Raw genomic sequence first — 27149 nt, forward strand, 5'->3', positions numbered from 1 at the left:
TCTTAGTTGGGTTTCAGTTATCAAATAGACTAGCTTTTTGTATGAAGAAAGCTACTGTCTGTGACAAAGCAAGCAGTAAATGTATTGCCATTCAGGAAAAAACATACACTTCATATTAAATTAAAAAAAAAAGAAACCTAATCTGGGTAAGACTGGCACAGTATCAAGAGACATAACAACAAAAAGCTTAAAGGCACAATTAGAAGAGAGTGAATGCTACATAAAAATGCTGTTCTTGCAGTATTTCATTTTATTCTAGACCAAAACCCTCTGCATTTGAAATTCCAATGATCAACTTTTGCTTCAGTTCCTTCTTGTTCTTGTAAGGAGGGAGACAAAGCTGGTTGAAGCAGGTATGAGCCACGGGTAACCTAAAATAATTAAAAAAACCAAACCAACAAAACACATTTAATAATAATACAATTGAAGCAGAACACTGCCAACTGTCTACAGACTTTCAGTTAAACGTTACTTAAATAAGAAACTCTGTAAAAGGAACATTTATTCTCATGTTGTTGATTCAAGTTCTGTTGAAAACAAATAACACCAGTGTTGGTCATATGCACCTCAGGTGAATTTGTTTGCCTGCAACTCCCTCCCCATCTTTCTTTTTTTGTGAAGTCGGAAACATCTCCTTCCAGGTTACAGAAACTCTAGGTACCACATGACTTCTCTAAATACAAATTCTGGGTGTAATCAGAATCCACAACACGAAGAAAGAAGGTGGGTGCTGCAGTAGGTACAGAGATACCTAGATGAACCACAGTTACTGTCAGGATACAGAACTCAAAGTTCAGCCTGGTAAAATGCATCCTTTCAGACACAGGCCTCAGTGCAGAGCCCTGAGGAGCTGACTGAAGCCCTGGAAAAACAACAGTTCACAAATTTTGGTCTTAGCCATACCCGCACTTTCAGTTGCTAATTTCTTCAGAGAGCTGAGTTTTAATACATATTGCAGATACCTCTTAGGGTTGTCCAGCTGAAACACTGGAAACTCTACTCCTCATTACAATGGAATAGTCTGATGAGAACCGTTCTCTAGTAGCAGAAACATTTGTTTCGTCATCAGTATGAGATGCCACTAACATCCTGCCTCATAGCCTCAAGCAATAAGAAGCTACAGGATCTTTTTGCCCTTCATATTCTTAAGTGACATGCAGGACAGCACTGAGGACAGAGACTTGTCTTACAACTGATTACTTGGGGAGAGAGAGAAAGACAATGAGCTGAAGCTCAACCGGACATTTGGAATTAACCCAACACACTGAAAAATTTCTAAAACTTGGACGCTTAAAAGTTTAATTTTAGTATGTAACTCAAAAGCTCTCTAGTTCTGTTTTCACTGAAGGGTCTTTTGAATGGCAGCAGATTGGTAGTCAGTCATCAGCGAATGTTCTTGAAAGGGGGTGGAATCCCCCAGATCTGGAAACCCAGCCTACTTCCCTCTGCCCACCCTTTAAACAAGCAAGCAAAGGTCTGTTGATCAGCCTAGAGTCATGTGCTTCAGAATTTGGAAAGCTGGGAAACTGGATATTAATTTGGCAATTCTTATTGCTACTATATGTGGCCAAAAAGGCCAATGGGATACTGGCGTGTATCAAGAATAGTGTGACCAGCAGGAATAGGGAAGTGATCCTGCCCCTGTACTCGGCACTGGTGAGGCCGCACCTGGAATATTGTGTCCAGTTTTGGGCCCCTCGCTTTAAGAGAGATATTGAGCTCCTGGAGCGAGTCCAAAGAAGGGCGACTAAACTGGTCAAGGGGCTGGAAAATAAAACTTATGAGGAGCGGCTGAGGGAGTTGGGGCTGTTTAGCCTGGAGAAGAGGAGGCTGAGGGGAGACCTGATTACAGCCTACAAATACTTGAGAAAAGATGGTGGGGAGGTGGGGGAAGGGCTCTTTACATTAGTGATGGGTGATAGAACAAGAGGAAATGGGTATAAGGTTAGTCAGGGCAGATTCAGGTTGGATGTTAGGAAGTATTTCTTCTCTGAAAGGGTTGTCAGCCACTGGAATAGGCTGCCCAGGGAGGTGGTTGAGTCCCCATCCCTGGATGTGTTTAAGAATAGGGTGGATGATCTACTTAGAGATATAGTTTAATGGAGATTAGGGACGGTTGGACTCGATGATCTCTAAGGTCTTTTCCAACCTAGAAATCTATGAATCTATGAATCTATATTCTTTGATCCTATTGTCTGAGCAATGCAATGCCAACATGTCTACATTCACCCCTGTGCAGGCAGTCCGACTGCAACAATTATCTTGCAAAACACAGACCTACATAATTTTGAAGTGCACACTATTTCAAAACACATTTTCCCATTTTTAAGAAAAAGAACAATTTAGAGGAGAATGAACTTAAACAGAGATTCAATGTTGACTGATTTTTCTTCATTTTTCCTCAGATCCTTGTGTTCCTTTAACATGTTACTGGAACCTGTTATTAGCTTATTGAATAAAGCATTAGAAATACCACAGTAATGAGATAAACTAAATTTAAAAACAAAACCAAAATTTACTTTGTTTATGTATTTAATTCAGCTCTCCACAAAAAAAAACAATAAAATTTTGACTTTAGAAATACAGTTCCATTTAAGTATTTTGATTACCTTAAATGTCTGAGAAATCTAGGTAAAGCCAGTAATTACTGCTTAGCAGCAATTACTGCTTAGCAGTGAGCTTCAGAGCAGTAAGCTTTTCTATAGAGCTTTCCAAATCATTTAAACAGACTTTCTCCAATCTTGAGAAGGAAAATACTATCTGGAAAGCATGTGGAATTTCTCAAATCAATTCAATACATATAAAACACTACGAAAAACATAAGAACTTGGCATGAACAATTTAACCTTTGTAATGAAATTACAAGGCTGCTTTGTTCCTATTTCTTCTGAGCAACCTCTGTATCAGACATATACTTACTCACCAGAGACCCTAAAGGAATGGTACATCATCTCAGCCATACATGTTAAAATTCCTATTTAGACCATCACAAAAGAATGAAAGCATTTTCTGCAACTGCAGGGGCAGATATGCATAATGACGGATTCAACGAACCCAGAAAAATTCATGGTAATTCACAGTATATATTCATTAGCTCAGCTGTCATGTTAGGAACAGTAAAACAATTTATTTGAATTGAAAACATGTTAAGAATCTCTATGAATAAAGAATTCCTGGCCTTAAATGTAAACATTGACTGGAGAATCAATTTTGTATTAGATGGTTACCTGCAAAATTTATGCAAGCAATAAATGGCTATCATATTTTGAATACAAATTAAAGGAGTCTATGCAGTTTCTTCCTTATACATTAGTTTATTCTTGTTTAAAAAGACATTCAAGAGCAGTAAGGGCTCTCAGAAAGTAATTTAACAAAAAACTTAAAAAAATCTAGAAAACTACTTACCAATTAGTGGACGTTTCACTCTTTGAAATCTTGAAATTCAAATCAGCCATTCCTCCCACAGGTACTCTATCACTTCCTGTAGCAAAGTGTAACAGCTTCTTTTGAAGGTCAAGAGAAAATCCCAGTACTACATCCCAAAAGTATCTATGTTCACAGCAGAGGGAGAAGAAAATTGTGTAAGTTGCAATATCATACCAAAACAGTACAAGGACAATAATACAACCGCAAATGCTATATGACGAATGTAACTTACTGAGAACTTAATTCATGTAATATATAGGACATCAGTAGTATCTTAATGTGCAAGGTTAAATAAATTCTTAAGGACTTGACATGTACGATGTTTTATGAATTCTGGAATGATGTCTTGTCAAATGATGCCCAAACCCACTTTTCTATAAAAATATAAATGCCTTCTACTCACTAATATAAATGTAAAGATTGGATAATAAAAATACTCAGATTTCACTACGCAGCATTTGAAGCTACTCTTTTTAAACTATCTCCATTTCAATCTGATCATAACCTCTTCAAGGTATTCCGCAACACATTATGCCATTAAGAATCTTACTCTTAACTTACAAATCATTTAATAGTTTCTTTGTCTTATTTGGAAATAGGTTTTTAAAACTTCAGTCATTCTCTGATTATCCTTGAAGAGATTATTCTCAACAGTCTACCATTCTATGATGTTTTTGAACTCAGTAATTAGAATGAAAAAAATTAAGCCTACCGTATAGTAAGATCATTTTTTTGGTAGCCCTCATATTGGGTACTTCGCTGTAAGGCAGACATATCCAGTTCAGGACTGCCACAGACAAGAATTTCAACCTCCTCTGGACGAAGTAGCTGCCAGAAATTAAGTAGAGAATATTTAATTTTTTTAAAGATGAGAAATGATGCTACTAGATTCAGATTAATTTTTCTATAATACAAAAGAAAAATTTAACAGGATATCATTCAGTACAAGTTTATAACTTAGATACGTACTGTTTTCTAGAAAAAATAATTCCTCAGTATTTTGAAGAATCTGTTACTACTGTGTATAGTAAAAAGAAAATTATTGAACAGCATCATATTTTAACGTACTCTTGTTCCTCACTTCTTTTCATTCTAACATTTATTATACTGACTTGCTTGTCATATGATTAAATTACAAATGGGTCAGGCAGAAAATTAAGTTTGTATGTATGGAATTCAGAGGGAGGGTCTTGATCTCAGTTTTGGTTACAACTTCCATTTACACCAAAAAGTCTCAATGTAGGTCGATGAATAGCAGTGGCTGACAGAACTTGACCCTTAGTTGTACGTACTGCTGTGCAAAGCAAATACACTTAACAACAAACCACATTTAACAATCACTAAACTTACACATGCAGAACCTACTTCTTCATTTACTATAACATCATTAAATTACATGAAAGTATGTAATAGCATTTCAATGGATTTTCATTCTCCTTCCAGAACCTTCCCTGCAGTTAGGCACGTGACACTTTGCTGCAGTTGTGTCACACTTGGCTAACTTCACAGGAATAAAGAAAATCTCATGCAAATTGTAATTGCCTCCTCTTTCTCTTCTTACTGAACAAGGGATGATGTAAATTACAAAAGACATTCCAACTGCCAAATGGGACCGAATACGGAAGAATGTTTAATCTCAACCTCACTGAGTGTTCTTCCTGCAAAAAGTAATAAGCGTTTTCAGAGGAGTCACTCAAGAGCACGCAGACATAGTTGCTCTCCTGCTTATAACTGTAGGGAATACAGAGAATCCTTGTAAAGGTTCACACGAGAGCCTGTGAAGTGTTTGTGAATGCATACTGAGAAACCTAATTTGTGGAGCTTTATTTATCTGTTTCAAGGGAACACTACAGAGAACAGATGATTATCTGCTTATGTTGGATTTATCAACTACATTGATTAATCAAGATTCTTCACAAATCCTAAAATCACCCAGCATAATTTGTTTAATTTAGATAAGTCATTGTCACATATTTGAAAAGAAGTGTTGTGTTTCATTTTATTCTTACCAGTAATGCATATGAAGCACAGACACTATGAAATCCATAATAGAAAGCTGCAAATTGTTTGTAGATTGATTTGTTGAGAAGAAAATCAACATAAAGCTGCACATATTCTAAAAAAGAAAAACATTTTATTTTGTTACATCATAATAATTTTAAATAATCATTTGCTGTGCTCTCTCAAATTGTACCGAATTAAGAAAAATGAATGCAGTTCATTTTAGATAGTATTAAATTGGTAGGCATATCAGAAAGGACTACAACAATTTCATTTTCACACTTGGTTAAAGAAAACCCAGGCTTATAAGATGGAAAAAAAGGACAAATTTAAATCTGCCAAATATGTGTAGTTAATATGTATTGAAGTACCTTTCCTATTTTGATTTGTGACTGGAATTTTATCTCCATTTGGCTTTAAGTTGTAAGATTTTATAACACCAAATTCTTCCTGAAAAACCTGGAGAAAAAGAGGAACCATGGTCAGTACTGAAAATATATTCATATACTCACCAATTACAAAGCTTGTATTTATTATTTCATGTATTTCCCCTGTCTCTCTCTTGAGCACATGCTGTAATTCTGAGGGTTGTGGGGTTTTTAAAAGTTAAATATTACAATTTTCAACAAATTGCTCAAGAAATTGGTATTCAAAGTAGAAAAATTGACCCTGTTGCACAGTGGCATATCAAACTGACCTGCAGGCTCTTGAGCCACAGAGTTTTTTATACAAAAGCGTCAACTATAATTAAGAAGGTATTTGTTCCACTGTAGCTCACCTAGGAACTCAAAAGTACCCACTTTACAAAAATTCTCATATGGTCTGACAATAATGTAATTCAAAGCTGAGGAAGAGAAAAGGTCAGTACTAGTCCAATACACGTCCATAAACCAGCATGAAATTTTACTAACTAGTATGTGTTCTAAAACAATGAATAAACGAAAAAGGTTTTCTAGATTGAAGTAGCAGTTAGACATACATGTCAGGCAAAACTTGAACAAGGTATTGAACTATTCAAGTGAGATTTCCTGGACAAAGTGTATAAAACAACTAGAGTAAGGTTTGACTAGCATCTGGGTTAGACAGAAAAGGAGCTGTTTTGCAGCCAAATTCCACAAACTAGGTCACTGATTTCAAGGTGATGGTGTCAGAACAAGCAAAGAGCTGGAAACACACCAGCAGCTGGCCATGTGACCCTGGCAGCCCACACTCAGATCCACCTTCCCTGGAAGGGGACAACATCTTAAAGCCCTGTAATGCAGCCAGCCTCTGTATGCCCCAAGGCACTAGGACTAGACTGGTTCTTGAAGCAAGCTTTAATGCCCATGCAGTTGTATTCCAAACAATCAGTAATCACACAGTAGGCCACTCCATTACAGAAACATCTGTAAAAATTACTCAAAGACCTTAAGAATCACTTATGATTGCGTATTTAATGACCTGAAAGGTTGAGTAAAAATCTTCTTCAACATTGCCTTCATAGGATAGAAGTTCACTTAGTCCATGGGCCAGTTCCTACAATATGAATAAAAACTCTTTAGTAAATCTACAAAACTAAGTGATGTACTTCGCACGGATGTGCCAGAACCATTACTTTATACACAAAGTATCGTGGAAAAAGCTGTGTATTCAAAATGTGTACACAAAGAAAAACTCACTACTTAATTAATATGTGTGCGTACACATATATATTTTTTTTATTTCAGTATAAACTGTTACATTTTTCTTTTTACTACAGAAAATGTGTCTAGAATGCTTATATCAAATTTTGGTATTCTAACTTCAAAGTAGATAAACAAAGATTCTGCTATGCTAGAAAACTTGGAGAATTTCTGCTTTCAACAGAAGAGAGACACTATCATCTTGTGCTAAAAAAACTGTCTTCAAACAGTTCACAATTCAAACACTAAATATAAATAAAACAGGTTTTAAATCAGTAATTTAGCCTCTTAAAAAATGTAAGACTTACAGGCATAATCTGAAACAGGTCATCTAACAGGACATCACAGATGCCTACAAGTGTGTTATGATCGCAGGGAACGATGGGAGGACTCAGTAATTTCTTGTAACAGCAAGGTGGGAAACGAATATCCAAGGTGATGCTGTTATATACAGCAAGTCCCATAAGCTATACAAGTCAAATGTTAAGGGCAAACCTCATACATCCTTATTATAGTTAGTATTTTAAGTAACTTGGGAAAAACATTTTAAGATTTTACTCTGCATACTGTAATGCATGCTAAACAAACAGATGGAATGGAAATTATTTAATTTTTTTGGACTAACGATTTTAAATGCAGTTTCATATTGCAACTAAGTCGTAGTTAAAATGGTCAAATGATGCATACTGACAGAACACTTGAGAATCGTCATCATAATATTCTATACAAGCACTTCTAGAATAAATTGTTACAAAGCGTTGTTAGGAAAAAAGTTTATAAAGAGAACTTTAGATATATATTTTTAATCCAACAACTCTAGAGAGAGCTCAATATAGCAATTTTTCTTTAAAATAAATCTAAAAGCATAAAGACAAACCTGCATTGGCACTACAACTCATCAGCTAGCATATTTAAGTGTATCTTGTGAAACAAATTTGAAATGATACCAAAAATTAGAAGAATCCAGTTCACGATTCAGCTTCTCACTAGAATAGAATAGTTCTGTTGGAAGAGACCTGCAACGATCATCTCGCCCAATTGCAATCAGTAAAATGGGGACATCATCATCTCATCTTAGCGGAGTTATAAGCATGTATTATCATTAATCATTTGTCTGAGGACTTCATAAACGAGCACAACAGAAAACTTAGGAAATAAACTTTACACAAAGAAGTTGCTTGTTTAATCTTAATTCTAGTATTTTCTGACTGTAAAATGTACCACATACCCACATACCACCACTTTCTTCCTATTTTTGTTTCACTTGCTTGACTGACGTGCTTTTTAGACACATAAAACGGAACACACTTGACCATACAACGCCTGAACGAGCTTTATTCGGCACCTTACTTCATCCCCGCACCCACTCATGGAAGGGCTGTTCGTGTAGCACCGGCTAGTGGGCATAAAAGGATACAGCTCCAACCAATCGGAATTCAGAATAGTTGTCGCACTTAAAGCTGCTGAACCAATGGCAGTGCGAGTCCTTGTGGTAGGTGAACATGCCTGCAGAACGGGAACAGTGGCTTTACAAAGCCTGAGCTTCATTAAAAAGTCTCACAAAACCTCGGCTTTCCCACATCTGCACCCTCAAAAGCGCTCCCAGGAGCACTCCGACCTCCACACTTGTCCTCAGCCCCACCTTCCCACCCACAGCAGGAGCCTGCAGCTGCGTGGGCAAGGACCACCAAGGGCAGTGCCAAGCCCAAAGCAGGCTCAAGCCCACCAGCCCTGTTGGGTGCTGGTGCAATGCGTTTCTCAGTGCCTCCAGTCATGGATATTCTGCGCTAGCTCTGTGCAATCTGTTTCTTCACTGTACCTCATGATCTATACAGGCAGAATGTTAATTTTCTAACCAAAAATTTTCTTCCTGCAATATAAACCCATTTCTTCCTCACTTCCTGGGTCAATAGCAGATTACTGTCTTTAAAAATGTTGGCATGAATCCCATGATACAATACCATAAGCTTTACCTTCTTAGAACAGAAAGCTGTAAAAGGCTTATCTTATACACACACTAGCAAAGGGGTATGTTTCATATTTTCTGCCAAAAAATTGTATCAGAGAAGTTAAAAAAAACCCAAAACATGAATACTCTAAAGAAGCTATTCACTGGGACTAAGTGACAAACTAGATCCTACTGAAATCTTGCCTATAGACTAGTTTGACTGGTATTTGAATCAGATATGGACTGTTCTGTTTCAAAGAGTGATAGAAAGTAAAAATCTACATAATGAAACCACATAACAGCTTTAAGATGCCTAGCAAGTATTGCTCAGAGAAGCAAGACACTTACATTCTCTACTTAAGTGTGCACTAACAGTGAAATTAATTACAGCAATGCAGAAGTAAATTGGATAAAACACGATGACTCGTTTTAATTTGTTGGGATTGGATGGGCCAACAGTTTATTATTGTTTCCACAGTCAGTGTACAAACCAAAGCACTGAATAGTTCTAAGGACATCTTGTATGCAGTAGCCCACTGCATGTGTGTTTGAACATGAAGTTGGGGAAAAATAATATTTAAAAGAAAAATCAAACTCCTTTGGATTAAAAAAAAAGAATAAAAATCCAACTGATGTCTCAGGGACATCTAGTTTTCATTAAAATTTACAGGCAAAACTCTGCCTTCATATTTTTCCCCTCTACTCTCCTGAACAATCTAACTTTATCTTTTGAACTTTAGCTCAAAAAGGTGCTCATCACAAAATGTTTAGACAGTGCCTTTATCAGAAACAACAGAAGAATTGCATGTAAGGCAAAGCAAGATTCACATACTGAAAGATGGCAGTAATGCTGGAACAAAATAGGTCTCAAATCTCATTTATTGTCTGTACTGTGATGAAGAAATCATTGTACCACACATAGGAGGTCAGACAACTGAGTTAATTGGGAGTTCTTTAATTTCAGGTGTTAAATCTGCATGATGAGCTAACCTAGAAAAGGAAATAACAGTGATGTTTTCCTGTGTTTTTCCTTCCAAGCTTCTGACATAAATTATTTGCAACTTAAACATTAAAGACAGCAGAGTATACAATCCCTTTCCAAGGGACAAGAACATTTCTAAACTCCTCCCACACTTGACTGATAGACATATCAATGAAAGAATTTACACTTTGAAGCAAGGAAGCCTGCCAGAGCTGGTGAAAAAAAAAAAAAATTAGTTTTGAATGTTTCCAAACTCATCAGTTAAAAAGCTCTGCTGACAACACATTTCTACTAACAGAACTGTCAAAGTTACTGAATACTTTCTCCAGGATAAATTGTTTCCGATTAGGGTTGTTATCATCAAGTGTCATCTCTCCACACAGAGCCCTTTTTACTAGAAAAAGGGCTATAGCAGATTTGAGGACATATTTATGACTTAAAACTCTGGACTTTTAGAAGGAGTCCTATAAGCAAGAGGACCACACATTTAACTGACATGAACACTTCCAGGCAAAAACAGACAAACTCTTTCATTCTACCAACAACTATCAGGTGTTAGGCTGAAGTCCCTGGAATGCTTCTAATTTAAGAGCCAGCTTGGGAACATTTTAACCCATTATAACAGCAGTAATGTATCCAACATGCAGCTGAGAAAAGCTGACTCATTTGAGAAATATTAGAGTGGAGGAAAAAACCTACCCAGATCAATCTACAGCAATATAAAATAAGTAAATTGAACTGCTTGTTTATGAATGCTTATTCATGTCTTCCAACCTCCTATTTACTCAAAATAAATCTTCCTCTTTTTCCCCCTTGGGCCTGCAAATATCATTATGGGCTCACACGTCCTGCTAACAGCAGAGACAGGCTATTTCATTCAGTCTCACATCTGCCTATACTGTCTCTACACCTGACTGAAGCACCTTTCTCTCCTGAGAGCATCTCAGACCACTTTAAGAATACTGGCAACAGAGATACTCGAAACAAACATATGATGACAAAGATTCAAGTAAAAACTAATCTCTCCCTGTACTAATCACAGAAATAGTGCTAGAACTTGCAGACACTATCAGTGCAAATGGAAACCATTGATACACTGGAGGCCAGAGTCAGCAGTTTGCCAGAAATGAGCACAGTAACAGCATCCAACTGTAGCTACTTACAAAAACCAGGAAAATTCTCTAAACTAGCAATATGAAGACAGCTGAGGGCAGTGAAAAACCAGAATATGTAGCATTAGAAGAAAGAGGCAAAGGATGACAAGTGACAAACAAATACATCTGGCCTATCTCCACTCGAATCTAAACCATCTAATTCTATTCTAATATATCTCTTCCTATTTTGGAACAGGAATACCATATTCCAGTCACAACCAAACAACATATTGAGCTAAACGGAAGAAACTTATTCTCAAATCCAAATATACAAATTCACACATATACTTCTGTGAATTCTAGAAAATTCCCAAGGGCAGACAAGTGTCAGTATTTCAATGGCTTGCATAGCTTAGGCTTATTCTTAGCTTGTTAGCAGGTCTAGCAGTTTACTAACACTCATAGAAAACTCTCATGAGTTTTCCACTCAGAGAAATGGAAAACAACCCTTTCAAAGGCCCCACTCCATTTGGGTTATAATACATTTAAATTATGCTTGTCCTACTCCATGAAATAGTTGATGGCCTTCTCCCATCTGCCAGAGGTAAATCAAGATCCTGTCTCTGGATAGAGTTGGAAAGACTGTAACAACACAGATACATCAGAGGAAGAACTTTAAGGAAAATCTACTCTTGAATCCTCCTGCTTTGTATCCAATATGCTCACTAGTCTAGGGATACTAACAAACCATAACCTTGAGCCTCCAGTTTCTGAAATGAGGTTTAGCATGACTAAAGTCTTAAAAAGCTGCGTTATTTTAATTCTAAACCTTTCTATTGATCAGAGATTTGTTCACCCTCTAATTTTGCCATAACACTGATGAAAAATCTCAGTGTTTCAGCAATGCTTGAAACTCCTTGTCAAAAGCCAAGATCTTCAAAGCTCTTCAAATACTTCCCACTTTCTTCCACCTTCCTCTATGGCAAAACTTCTCATCTATATACAATTCCAACTTGCCTGCTTTTGTTTTTATGTTACTAACTGGTCTGCCTAATATTGGATTAATGAAGAATTCCTATCCATCACTGTTTTGATAATTTAAAATTGACAAATTTTCACATTGTACTTAAGAACATATGAGGACTCACCATAATCCGGGTGAAAGATCTGGCGAATCAGAAGAAGAAACCATTCTTTTGTCAGGCCACCCATATCAAGACCAGCTTCCCCTACAAATGTGACTTTCAACTTCTTTTTCAAATCTGCTCTCTTCCTTGCTAGCTATTGCAAAACAGGTAGGGAATAAGAAAACAAAGATTTAACATATTATCACTACCTCTAGCCATAGAGAACACACCTCTGTCTCCACTGCTCTTAACTTTGTTTAAACAAGTAATTTGCACAATCTCCTAATAACAGGTCGAAACTATATTAAAACAATGATTGACCTGCAGAAGCAAGATGCTCCTGACTACTTGACATCATTAACTACCTTGCACATGGTGCCACTCTCCAGCTTGAAAAGAAGTTAGGTGGCATGCAAACAGACTTAAGTTACTAGATACAATGAATTGAGTCTGTCTGGAATAGTTTGGACTTATATAATTTTTTACCTACACAAATGACATTGTGTCAGGAAAAAATGACAGATTAAAAAAATAAAATTGGACATTCTTTGGAGATATTTAGAAATAAGGAGGTAGCTGAAACTTTCAATATTTGGACACTGTTCTTTTCAGCATAAGATACCTGCCAGCAAGTATCACTGTTTTGTAAACGTTTTTTTTTAGACAACGGTAACAAGCTCTTTTCATTCCTTTTTCCTAAGAGTCAGCATTTCATCCAGGTATGCAAAAGACCTGCAGAGAATTAGATTATAGCTTTTCAGAATTAGCAGTGATCATTCAGATCTAATATCTATACAATTTTTCTTTAAATCATTAATTACTAGCCAGCTTCAAAGAAAGTGTTTAAACTAGTCAGGAGGATGCATGTGATAAAATAATTTCTATGTTTTTAGCTGCTCAAGTAAATTCCTGTTGCGTGAATTTTATAACTATAGGCATTTCCACTATTGACACAAAGTATTTATTAGCTGAAGTGATATGGGCAGAAGAAAACATCCGGAATAAATAGGAGAATATTTTGGCTGTCAGAACTCTTGAAGCTGTTCTTAGTTATTTCAGTGTGGTAAAAAAAAAACCCTACAATGCCCGAGCAAAAGCAGTTATTATCACTCATATTTCTTCTATCTTAGAAAAGAAGGCCAAAATAGATAGGCTTTAATCTAGGAAAAAAAAAGTTTAAACTTATGTTTTCTAAACATGAGTAATCAAAATGTGTTTGATCTTGTTTTCATCACTTGGACTTATTTTTCCAATATCATCAAGCTGTTTCTAATGTTGAAAAAGTGTAGGAAACTAGATTTCATTAAACAATGTTCATTAGCAAAGTTCAATGGATACTGAAGAATTGCCTACTTCAATGGAAACATATGTTTCATTTCTAAAAAAGGAAAAATTATGTTCAAGAATATGAGGAATTAGTTAAAATTAAGATAAGAATTTAATAAAAGAAAGCCTAAAATAATTCTTACAGGATAGAGAACTTAGTGAAGAAGAATAAAAATATTCCAAGAATTAGAACAGAACAAACTCATTAGTCATTAGTCACTTACTATTCATGCTCCTATCATGGAACCAAGTCCTACATAACCTGATAATTATGCATTATATTCTTAAGACAAAAATTGCAAACACAAGTACATACTACATGGCACGCAAACGTGTTTATGGGCTTAGCTACGGAGCACTATGATGACGGAAAATAAAGTTCAGAACATCTAACCCAATCCATCCTGCAGCACTGCTATTGTGACAGTAATTCAATTCTTTTTATTTAGTATGATATGGTTACACTCCCAACCTCTTAGTGCAGAAAGATTTAAATATGACTTATCAAACTGAAATCTAAGTGCAATAGCTATTCTGCAGCAACACATGATTTAATTACAATTTTTGTTACCTCATCAAGTGAATCACTAACAAGGTGCGTCCTCCTCACTTTCACATTTAGGAACAACATATTCATGTCAGGTTTCTGTCTGCGAGAGACTTTATCCACAAGGCTTTGCTATTTGAATGAAAAAGAAGCATCATACATGCAGTATTTCCATTTAAAAACCAAAATGCCACACTTGTTAAATGTAAAAAGTCCTTAGTGTGTTGCATTAAAGACATTCCCCTAATATGATGGCTGCTTCACTATCTTCTAGGAGACAGAGAGCAATTTCTTTTCTGCTGCAGATAGCATTTACACCATATTCGAACTAACTTATCAGGAAGTTTATCAAGAAGGTGGCAATTGTGCAGCAACCTTTTAAACTCCGCAAATGGTTAAAAACATACCTATAAGATTCTGGAGACTGGCTTGTGCTTTACTTAGCTATTCAGAAGACACATCCAGCAAGACAGGAATGGATAGGTGCTGGTGGTGCTGCCACATTGAGCACCAAGGAAACCAGTATCACCTAGCACCTGAAGAAAATTATCACTGAAGGAGGCAGACAATGCCTCTTTCAAAACAGAAGAGATCACCTAGAAGTAGTACCTCTTCTGTGACTTGTGAACATACAGTTGCATCTTGGTCTTCATGGCAACATATCTTCACAGAATAAAACAGGAAACAGTTCAAAATTCTCATGCAATTTTTCATCCTTAATTATCTTGTTAATTTAAGATGCTAGCAAATTTTGCTGGTTTCTCAATAAAGAAAAAAAATAATGTTACTGTAACTCTTTCTCCACAACACTGGTATTTATAAGCATCCTGAAACTAGGCATATTAAAATAAAAAACATGGAGAGAATCCAGAATGGGCATTTGTAGACTAGTAATAGGAAAATGGCTCCGGTTGTTTTTCAGGGTAGTCTGGAATACTAGAAGTTGTGATGAAAGGCTGTATGTAATATCGATCTAACAAAAACTTTTAAAATACCAATGGATGAGACAAAAACATTTATATCATTAAATGACTTACCCGTGCAATACTTATCATCTGTTGTTCTGAGTCCCTTTGAATAATGACTTTTTTTGCCGCTATAGAAATAATGAATGGGTATTGACAGAAAGAAAACCTAACAGCAAGAGATAAGAAGATAAAAATATTTCCTTTTTAGCATCTAGTATATTATTTTCTTCTTAAGAATACAGGAATGAATCTCTGCATTTTCGTTCAGTAACTACCTTCCCTCCACTGACAGTAATTTGCAAATAGCTGCTGTGTTTTTTGTGTTGTATAGATAGACACTCAATGCAGTAGAACAAACTGTTATTTGCGAATACTACTAGAAATTTTAATTAGTAATAATACCTATCCCCAAGAAAGCTCTTTTTTTATCATTATCAATAGATGTAATAAAAAGCAGTCATCTTCTGCTTTAAATATCAGATTTTAATTTCTACACTGACTTAAAGACAATGATAATGCCTTCTTATTAAATACAAGAAAAACAGCTATCAGTGGAGCATTCTTAAGTAGAGAGGAGAAATATTTCTGGTTTGGCTTGTTTGCTGCAGAATTGATTTTCAAAGGAACTGATTTTCCATAGGTCCTTTAGATTTAACCCGGGCTTACAAGTGTTTAGGACTTCTAAAATATTAGATCACAGCAACATTCCACTGCAATCAAATAGTAAAAATAATTCCGAAAAACTTCAGAAATCAAGGTAAAAGATTTTTTTTTGTTACTGGTTATTTTGTTAAGTTTTTTGTTGATTTAGCTCATGCGTCACCGAGCAGACGTTCATATTGAAATACCCAGAGCTTCAGACTCTACGTGTGCATCTTCAGTCAAGACTGCATGTGCACCCTGAATCCTGTCTGTGAGAAGCTCTGAATTCTAATGTCTTCAGGAAAGAAAGAAAAATGAGGAAAAATATTCTCACTTGGTCTCCTGGAAATTCTAATCCAAAATGTTTAATCAAGGAGTGTTGACTTAGTTCAAAGAATTACATATTTCAAAATATTTAATATGGAAAGTAAAGGACTTGCTCATATTTAGCCTTCTTAGAACTAAGTATATAGTCTTGATAGTGATTTTTTTGGTGTGTGGTTGGTAGTTTTTTGTTTGTTTGTTTTTCCAGTGGAACAACACAGAGTTAGAACATGTAAAACTGGAAAAAAGTGTGGTTGTAACAAAGTAAAAGAATTAAATTTACTTTAAGAATAATATAGCTAGTCTGCACTTCAGCTACTCCAAAAATTATCTATCAGTTAAACTTTGTTTTGATACATAGTGAATTCCCAGTGTACCAGCTAACCGAAAAGAACTGGAGCAGGTAGAAATCTCACAGCCCTTTTATAAGTTTGGATGTGGGTGCCAAAACAGCCAGACGGTGCTAATGGAAAAAAAATATTTTTTTGAAGCTCAGCAGTATTCAGATTCCAGTGCTTTGACTAAGACCATACAAAGCCTATCATACATTTATTGCTATTATATGTCATGGGGTTTGGTGTTTGGGGTTGTTTTTTTTGTTTGCTTGGTTGGGTTTTTTTTGGTTTTCTTCTTCCTTCTCAAGCAGAATATCAGGAATCAGATAGAAACCTAAACTAAAATACCTGCTTTGGTGGAGCAAATTATGCTCTCCAAGTTTTCCTCAATGGCTGCAAAAGGAAAGGAAAACTGCACATGCAATAAACAAAAAGCTACCTTTGGATGGCTGTTGTCTTAAATGAGTTTACTGAAAAGTCTTGAAACATGGGGAAATTTTAATTGATCTTGTGATTCAAGCTGTAAAGACTGAGTGATACATACTGATATGCTGAAAAATACAGCTACACAAAAGAACGTTTTTATTAAGAAAACGTTAATAAGATTTTAAACTTTAGCAGAAAGATGAAATGCCTGTTTCTGTATATGGTTCTAAATCATACGGCTGGCTGCCACTCACAAGAAGAGAAATAACTTTGTAAGCTTTCAGTCTGTAGAGATTTAACTTGTATGATTATGTTCATGTCACAGAAACAGCACAATTGATTTCACTGGAACAAATATGATCAGAGTCACATATATACAGGTAATTAGATAAATTTTCCTCATTAAGTGGTAAGTATGCACACAATATCACTGTCTATGAACGTATTGGAAGTTAAAATATGTTTGCAGTATGACACAATTAGAAGTCTATGCCAATAAATAATAAATTCATATCATTATAATCTATATTTTACATCTTTTCTCCAGTTTGCAAAGGGAGAATGAGATTTATTACAGTCATCTTACATCCATGCAGTAGCAAGGATAGCAAGTAGCAGCTATACTGTTTTTCCAACAAAATACAGTATTTAATGTGGCTATATATACACAAAGGGTATGTATACCATATATACACACACTATATACAGACGATATACAAGACAGATACACACAGTGTAGATACAGGGCTCTGAAGTACTACTTAAGAAGAAACAACCTTCTCTTACCTGTGAGAATTTCCATAACATTGCCAGTTATGATATTCTTCCATAAGATCAATATGATCAAGTGTAGAATTATAGAAATCCGTGTATGAAATAATAGGAGGACTGATCAGACTATTTGCAGCATCTACAATGAAAACGCAAAAGTCTCTTAAAATACTGCCTGGATTTGGCACATCTGTTTTCTAGGCATTCTGAGTATCAGTGACCTCAGAAACTTCAAGCCAAATAAGCTACTAATCATTTTATCTCAGTCTTAGCTACAGGATTATACTACAACGTAACACCATATGACATCATATTAATTGCTGTAGAAAATAGTAAATCCTAGTTCAGCCCATTTATAATAAAATTGGACTCTAGTCCACTTAATGCCATACACTAAGGGAAGGTTTCATGGATAAAGAATGCCATGTTCTGCTGAAATCAATGAAAAGCAGTTTGATAGATGGATTTCTTAAAACATCTTCATTTAATTTCAAACATAGCTACAGATATAACATTTACATGCTTTCCAGTTAATTATCTGTTTGAGTTTGATGCCCATTTGCAAAAGGGATGGGCTGGGAGGGGTACAAAACATAGTATGTAAAGATACATCTATTTCCTCAGGTAACTACCACACCATCTAGACTCACTAGCAGAAAAACTAAGTACTTGATCAAACGAAGACAACCAATTCCCATTTAAGGTGCCTCTTATTATGTAACATTTATATAATGTCAAACAGCTAATGAGTTTTCTCTATTTGCACTTAAAATAATTTACTTTTGATCTGTCAGACAGAAAGTAGTGTATTTTGAATTACCAAATATCCCTTTTCCCAGAATTAAGGAATAAGAAACTCTCATAGATGATTAGACAATACATGTCTTGGTTTTAGATACAGTTGAGCTTACGTGTCTAAACTGTCGCTCTGGACAGGCAGGGCTGTGCACAATGCTCATAAGTAAAAGTTTTAAGTTGACAGCAAAATGAAAACATCCTCATTTCAATCTTAATTTTCATTTGTTGTTTTCATTTTCTCCTAGAGAGGAGAATGGGTTTTTATCCCTCAAGTAAACAGGACTGATCTTAAGCCTTCCATTTCCATAGTAAATTCTCTAATCACTAAGTTATTGTGTATGAGTGTAGGGAGAAGTTTGCATTTGCAATGGTCAAATTTGCTGTACTCTGTGTTGAACTGGACAGGATTTACTTCTTTCAAGCTGTCGTTTTGGACTTAAGAGGCATATGCATTTCCTAACTTCTCTTAGACGCTAAATACTTCTGTAGAGGTAAGCCAGTTACAGAAGAATTTCTGGCAATTACACATTTAAAACAGTCTCTTTTATAAATCTAAGGGAAATCTTAACCATCAGTTACTTCTGTGGATTGTTGTTTGCATGATCTTCAGTGGTTGTTACAGGAAATGATGCATAGCAATTATCCTCTACTGGAAACCAAGTACGAAGACTTGCCAATAGAAGATGTTTCTTGTTGCTCGTTATTTTTGGGCATTTTATTGTAGTTCGTACTGTGCCACTATCATTGCCAGGCTCCTCCAAAAGAGGAGAGGTATAAACTATCCCCCCCATATGTGTGTGTGTATATATATATATATATACACACACAGTTCAAGAAAAATACCTACTAAATAAAGCCAGGACTTTGGTTGCTGATGGAATCCACCAGGTACATTTCACCATAGGTGGGAACTCTTCAGGTTTTGCAGGAAACAGGCGTAAAGAAATAAATTGCAGTAACCTGTCCACCAGCTGCTTGAACCTCTTCTGTGAAATCCTAAACCAAACATGCTATAGTTATCTTATCTGATCACTGTTCACACTAGAGTTCATATTATCAGATTTCAACATTATTTTTTTTAAATAATGCTTCTGTCCTACACATAAAAACAAAACTCAAAATGTAAAGTTTGAAGAAGCATGATTTTAAATATTGGCACACAGCAATGCTCTTCAGTGCACCCCTAACTATGCTTTTTAATGTCTGTGATTAAAAAAAAAAAGCAATAGAGTAATTACTTATTCTTGACTTTTAGTAAACAAAAAGAAAACAAAAATTCTTAGCTATTTCACAGTCTGAACTGAGGAATTCTGAATTTTTTATTGAGAGATACTTAGCCCTATTGAATAGAGTGGAAAGTACTTCATACACTTGCGACAAGTGCACATTTTAAATTATGTGCTGCACCACTTCCATAATATCACAATACACATATATGTGCAGATATATTAAAGCCTCCTTTTCTAAATAAGAGCTATCTTATTTTAATGGTTTAGATTTCTAATACATGTTTTAAGAATAAAAACGTCAATATGCCTATTGCATCCTTAACCAAGAGGGTAAACCTTATTTGTAAAGACAGATTCAAATGAAGTCATATATTACCACAATTTTAACCAAATCTAGACATATTACAGGATAAGGGGGAGGGAAATATAATTTCCATCCTTGCAGAGAAGAAAATCCTTTATTAACGGATTCCCTAGGAGATAAAAGAACTGTGAATATGGCCATTCAAGCTTTTTTTTTTTAACCCCAGACTGAACTTTTGGTACAGTCATTACAAGGAAGGCAACCTGGATACCAACTTAAAAGTCTCTCTTTTGGGCAGTTACCCCCATATGACTTTATTAATGAGGTGCTATTAGAGTTATTTCAATTGATTAAAAATCTAATGCACTAACTACACTCATCACCTCTATTACACTAAGAAGCAGGGACTCAATTTCATTTGTGGCTTTCATAAAATACAGTAAAGTTACAGTATCTTTTACAAATTATGCAAGATAATTTATTTAAAGATCATAAATATGCTTATACTAATAATACCATTTAAACATATATTTTGAAAATTTACATACATAATTTACTTTGCATGTGTTATGGAAAATTAGCTTACGTATGTTATTTTGCAGTTCAGGCTTTTTTTGCATGAAGATATTCATTTTTGTACATTATATACAGTTTGCATCTATAAATCAGTATCACTTAGTGGACTATGTCCAAATATACTTTGAAAACAACAAAAACAACTTCAGTCAATCAAATTATCTTTCATATAATTTACAGAACAGTCAACATCAATGGAAATACAGTAACAAATGTAATCCTAAAAATGGAATTTTTAATTTTATTTTTTTATTTTTTTTACTTTTTAGACCAGTGCACTAGGAAATGATGGTCAGCTTCTGTTAAGGCTGCTATCTGTCTTAGCAAGTGAGCATAGATGACATAAGTAGAAGTGTTACTAAATTGAGGATTCTGAAAAAGATTAAAGAAATGTGTTAGGTTAATAAACTGCATAAAGGGAAAAAAGTCATTAGGATTTTTTCTTATGTTTGTTGTTGCCAATACAATTACGCAGGAAAGGAATTCACAAAATTGCTGACACAGTGGTAAAGCTATGAAAAAAAATTATTCGCAACTTCTAGTCAAATAAAAATACTTCTATATTGTAAAAGTATGGGTTTTTTTTGTTTCAAAAGAAAGCCCACAGGTAATAAAGGCAATACTCAATATATTTTTCTGGATTATCATTTACTGTGTAGAATATACATTACACTCCTTTGAGTGATATGCTTTCCATCTCAGTAATAAGGATTCTCACAGCTCCTTTCTTCCTGCACATCAATCCAAACTTATTTTCCCTCTTACATCTGAGTTCACACATTCCCACTTTTCAGCAGGATATATTCCTTATAATTCACAGCTAGCATACCACCCCAGAGGATAAAACTATTGTCTCAAAAAATTTAATTACCATCTGATCTTCTCAAATAACAGCAGAAACCTCTCCTTGCGTGGAGAGGCGTTATCTACAGTGGCAAAATTTAAAGGAGAAATTTGCTACAAATGCAAATCAACTATAGTATCAAAGGTTAACACAGACAGAAATCAGACAACGTAGCCAGTCAGATAGACTAGAAAGAGTCTGATGGATAAAACATAACACTGGAGAAAGTTATTGCAACATAAAAAAGTGCATACACTGAAACTTTCTGGAAAGACCAGTTACATTAGACCAATAAAGCAAATCTGGGAACAAGGAAGAAATAAGAACAAATAACCTGCTAAAACATTTGTTCTTTCAACCCAGAAAATGATAGGAAACAATTACATGTCTAACTGTTAGTTCAGAGTTTTAATCTATGCAACCTTACCCCATCAACTATTTTCCATTAAGCTCCCATTCCCATCATGCACATTCTACACTTCTTCCATATTTTAATACATTCTTATAACAGGAAATTAAATGGGAAGTATCTTGTTTGCACAGTATACTGGTTTATAGATTATAAGTTGACATATACTTAAATAGAAATACTGTATTTTTCTTACCTGTAAAAGTATACAGTATGCTCTAAGATCATCTTTTGTTCGTGGCCTGTGAATGAATGAAATAATAAGCAGAACAATATGCATACATCATACACACACATTAAGAGTCATGAAATCATGCACCCTACGATTTAACTTTGCTTTGCCAATATATGTAGAATACCATGTTTAAGAATCTTCACTGCTCTCAGAAACTGAAAAGGACACTGAAAGGTTCTGAGTACTCTCTAAAGGCAGTAGGCTATTTTAGCACCTGTCTTTTGTGGCATAACACAGGAGAGAAGGCAAAAAAAGGTCAGAATTGAAGAGTAAGAGGTGTTCCAAAGAAAGAAGTTAATGCCGTTGTCTATCTTGGGTGACACCACAGAAGAGTTCATTTGCGCCATCTTTGATATTTCCTGCCAGAATTCTCCATACACTTCTACCACTGCAGCCTCTGTACTTCTTGCTGTTTATCTGCTTAACACACATGCAGCAACAGCACAGAAAAGGTATTATAAGGTGGAGAAAGGAAAAGCCAAGGGCTGGGTCATAGGTGAGTCACAACATGGTGCTGTCTCTTACTATACCTTTTTGTGAATCAAACTATGCCTTCCCACTTCCATTACTTCTTGCTAAAATGTTGTCTTCTCCAAACCTCCTGCCTTTGGGCTGTCGCTTTCTGCATCCTGTACTGCCTTTTCTATGCTGTTGCCACACATGAACGGTACTGTGAAGTAAACTTTGGATCAAGGAATCCCCTAGGTTAAAACATCCCAATTGCTGTTGAGGGGTGGGCAGGGAGAATATGTTTTACTCTAGACAAATTCCTTAATTCATCTCACAGTTCAGACGCCCAAAAGATTGCCCTGGCAACAAGCAACTGAGATTTTGTAGGGGAATGCATGGCTGGGGCTGGGGCTGCCTCTCAGAGGTTCAATATCAGCTTACGGAGTTCAAGATATATTTCAGTAGATTTGTCTGCCAAAAGGAGACAAGTTCTTACACATTAAATAAGTTGTATCGGAACATTTTCTTTCTTTGGCTAAAACAATAAAGACAAAAAGTATATTAGTTGTAAGTGCTGGCACAGCACTAATGCAAATATTTTTTATAATTACCCTTTCCATTCTTGTAGCAGACCATTAATTATTCCCTTTAGGACAGACTTCTGAACATCTTGAGGCTATGGAAAAAGGAGAGGAAAAATTATATCTGATGTAATTATACATATTCTATACAAGATATTGTATGAACAAGCAAGTTTGTTTTCCTTGTGATTCAAGACAGCTAAGAAATCTTTGTGTTATGATGTGAAGCTCCCAAGTATCTTTCCTCACAGACTATTAGCTGAGGCCTGGAGTTGTGTTAATGGTGGTTTTCAACACTTTAAACAACTTAAAAAATGTAAATATAATTTCTAAATTACTCCCATCCTGTTTACTAGGCACACTACCTACTTTATTGCTATCCCCATCCTCACATTGTCCTGACTTCCCACCATGCAGTGTCCTACCATAGTCATGTCATATCTTGCAAGCAGTCTTTGAGATCTACTACAGTATAAACTGTATTACTAGTAGCAAAAATTTCCTCCTCTTTTACCAGAGCAGTTTTCATGATTCTATGGCAATTCTCATGGGACCACTTTAGGTATGTTTTGAGAGATTCTTCAGAAATTGTGCCTATCTGAGAAAAACTTTTGGTATAAATTGCTTCTTAGCATATTTCTTTGCTGAAATAATTGTTAGAATGTTTGAAAACATGAATTCTTTTCTTCTACTTACAGTATTTAATAAGGCATCATAGACAACATTCACAAATTTTGCATTGATTCCAGAGTCCTCAACGGTATTAAATGGAGAATTGGTATCTTTCTGTAAGTTAGAGAATACATGAAGCATTTTGGTTTTGAAATGTTTTGAATATTTTAGCTATCTTAGAAAATAAAAGTTTAACAGGAAGTTTAAACAAAACAGATACAGATATAACTATTTCTTTTCCTTATCAAATCATAAGAATCTAAGTTGCTTTTATTAATATGTGAAAGATGAAGCTAAACAATAGTAATCCTACACATTGGCAATATTCATGTAACACCATTACCTTGTTGTTCTATTTTAGAAACGTAAGAGAGTTTCAAATAATGAATTACATCAAATGTTCATCTTTCATCTTTGTTGTTGAGCCATCATCATACTAAAGCAACAAAATCATAAGCATACAATATTTGTTAAGTAACTAAAAGTCACAAGTTCAGGCCCTGCTGTTGATATTAAACATCATAAGCATGTTTTACTCTGTAATAGGCAGAAAATACTAATTTAGTACGAATTCAGAAAGTTTTCACACACCTGAGTATACCACCACAACACAAGAACAGCTATACTACTTGAGCCCATATCACGTGTTTTCTTAGGGACAGAGAATTTCTGTTTCCAGATTTGCCTGGTCTTCCGTATTAGCTGCATTAGCTTGCATGTTTTAAAACTGTAGTTTGTGTAGAAAGTATCTACACAGTCCTAGTGTCATAAAACGAATTTCATACACTTAAAATATAGTTGCCCAAACTGGAATGAATAAATCAATGCATTAACAGATTGTTTGCCAAAGGCAGGTGAGATCATGACAAAATGATCCTTAGTGGCCTTGAATAATTAGCTGCAAGCATTTAATTGATATTCCTGTAAACATTTTGAAGACACAAAGAACTGTGAGTACTAAATAGTATTATGAATTATTTTCTACCTTAAATGCAGCATTTATCTCCAGGAAAGAATCAAAAGTTGTAGAATAAAAATCATGTACAGCTTTCCAGTCTCCTGATGACTTAGCCTTTTCCACATCATCCCTAGAAAGAATACATTAAAATATTGTTAACATAAGGGTTCAATCTTCCTAATCACTTAGACTTTAGACTGCACTGTAACTCTAAGCTTTCCTTACTAAGAACACTTAGAAGACAGACAAATATTAGTATCTTTCTAACATCTTCCTTGTCATTTTAAGATCATGGTATTACAAGAGAACAAAAGCATAGTTTGTGTTTGATACACCCGAGCAATGTCTCCTATTCAAAATGTTAATTCACGGTGTCACAGTTCAGTACGTTAAGACAAATAATTAGCAGAACAGAATTACGCTGAAGATACACTGACATAATAAAATTTCTGAGACTGATTTATTTGAGTATGCAGGCTCCTAAACTAGTCATATTCATTATAATTTGTACAAAATTTTAATTTCTCTTCAAATTTTCCAAATAAAACTCAATGTTTGTATGTGACTGTACATGTTCCTTAAGGGGACAACAAAATCTATGGATTTACTCTTAAAGTTCTTTTAAGTATTGATCCTTAAAGTAAGTATCTGTATAAGTTTCGTACAATATCATACTTTTAAAAAAGAAAAAATCCATCAACAAAAAAAAACAACGAATCTTTGACGCAGAATTTTATTTTAGCTATCTACAATGCTGGTGATACAAATCCCAATTTGCTCCCCTCCCAGATAACTTTTTTGTACCAGATATTTTAAAAAAAGTTACCAGTGGGGCATACCAAACATGCTAACGTCTTTTTAATACTTTACTTGAAAAAATAAAATTCTTGATAATTACATAATTAGGCAGCAGTACAAACAAAAATGTGAATATGGAAAAAAATTCAGCTCTTCAGATCATCTGAATACCAACAAAGGATCACCTCTTGTCAAATTCTCTATCTGTTACCTTTTCTACCAAACACACATACTGACTAATCAAAAAGCATTCCTTTTCTTCACTGAACACACAAAATTTCAAACATGGAAAAGAGCAATGAAGAGTATATGCTCATACGTCTCTTGCAGCAGCTGTGATGGATTTTTTTTTTTCCCATCTGTTTGAAAAATAGAAGAATCGGGCTTCTTCCTAGGAATACTTCTCCCCATTTCCTGACCAAGATTATCCTACTGTAATACACTCAATGGTATTACAGCAGCATAATCCTGCTCTGCGGCTGTTAAGGTTAAAAAAAAAAAAAGTCGCATTTTCAATGAATTGGTAAATACCCCTCCAAGAGCACATCCACCCTAGAGAAACACTCTGCCAATATATAGTCACACACTGCAGGCAGAATCCCCTACCTCATGCAATTAGTTTTTCAACAAAGTTACGCAGTTTCCTCAAAGGACAGTGTCAGCATCGCAATTTTGGGGAACATAGCTATGTTACTTAATACATTTCATACATCACACTGAAATACATTTAACTGTGTGACGTGCAGTGTTTCATTCTCAGAAAACTGAGAGAATGCCCAGTACCTTGATGGACAGGACATACCATAATGGGCAGGACAAATAAAATACCTAAGATTGAAACGGATTTTCCAGCCTACAATAAGCCATACATAATTTTTTCCAAAACTAAACATCCGCTGAATTTCAGGAACTGAATTTCTGTCTCTGAAGTACAAGCTTTGCCATTTCTTGAACAGAACACTTCAAGCTAGAGAAAGTATTTTGATAATTTTTCACAGTAACAGTGTTACCAATCCCACCATCACAACCAGACTAACTACTACTACTTGTCAGTCTTGCTGAATTATTCCCTCATTTGAGATTAACAAAATCAAATGTATACATTAGGACAAAAAGAAGAAAGTCCAAAGAAAGAAAGTACACTTTCAGAAATAGTAGTGTAACTTACTGAAAATCTTTCACAGTTTTGGTTCGGATGGGAAGGGAAGGTTCAGGAGGAATTGGTGCTTTCAGTTCTTGGGGTAGTGTATCAATAGAGATGCGCTGCTTTTGTCGTACATCGAGGCAAATAGGTGGTAGGTCTCTCACTTGTTAAAGAAAACCCAAACAAACAACAAATACAATGCAATCATATAAACAACAGCTGGTAAAATATAGATATATAGGAACTAAGTGGGGCAGGGAAAATAAAACTCACATTGTCTGATTCTACCTCTTTAAACCCCTACTCATCCAAGTACTTTTCTTATCATATGTTCATCCCAAACAGGATGGAAACTTCCACTAATTGAAGGAAAATAAAACTCTATAAACAAAAACTGTGTCCTGAGTTTGTAAACAAAGTCTTTGCGAGCAAAGTGCTTCCTTCTGCCAATGGAGGCAGAAAATTGTCCAGTCTGTCTCCTATCTAAGGCTTTCTGAAAGACAAGAGTCTACTATTTTACAAATGAACTGCTGGACAAAGTTGCAAACGAATTGTCTATTTCAAACCCAAACA

The 27149-nt window shown here is 35.2% G+C and overlaps 1 protein-coding gene across 1 annotated transcript in view; it reads right to left on the reverse strand.

Annotated features, from left to right (window-relative positions):
* Positions 1-250: 250 nt before the first annotated feature.
* Positions 251-27149, reverse strand: part of HECTD2 (HECT domain E3 ubiquitin protein ligase 2) — a 37515-nt gene continuing 10616 nt past the window's right edge. The window contains exons 3-21 of the mRNA XM_009980354.2: positions 26601-26739; positions 24662-24764; positions 23701-23790; positions 23035-23099; positions 21935-21980; positions 20748-20857; positions 19224-19372; positions 17594-17717; positions 15150-15246; positions 14137-14244; positions 12261-12393; positions 8506-8594; positions 7397-7555; positions 6868-6942; positions 5799-5886; positions 5436-5542; positions 4139-4254; positions 3406-3549; positions 251-371 (exon numbers count right to left, since the gene is read on the reverse strand). Of these exons, the coding sequence (XP_009978656.2) occupies positions 251-371; positions 3406-3549; positions 4139-4254; positions 5436-5542; positions 5799-5886; positions 6868-6942; positions 7397-7555; positions 8506-8594; positions 12261-12393; positions 14137-14244; positions 15150-15246; positions 17594-17717; positions 19224-19372; positions 20748-20857; positions 21935-21980; positions 23035-23099; positions 23701-23790; positions 24662-24764; positions 26601-26739 (2063 nt within the window). The remainder of the gene's footprint in view (positions 372-3405; positions 3550-4138; positions 4255-5435; positions 5543-5798; positions 5887-6867; positions 6943-7396; positions 7556-8505; positions 8595-12260; positions 12394-14136; positions 14245-15149; positions 15247-17593; positions 17718-19223; positions 19373-20747; positions 20858-21934; positions 21981-23034; positions 23100-23700; positions 23791-24661; positions 24765-26600; positions 26740-27149) is intronic.

The sequence above is a fragment of the Tauraco erythrolophus genome, chromosome 9 (genome assembly GCF_009769465.1).
Source record: "Tauraco erythrolophus isolate bTauEry1 chromosome 9, bTauEry1.pri, whole genome shotgun sequence".
Taxonomy (NCBI): Eukaryota; Metazoa; Chordata; class Aves; order Musophagiformes; family Musophagidae; genus Tauraco; species Tauraco erythrolophus.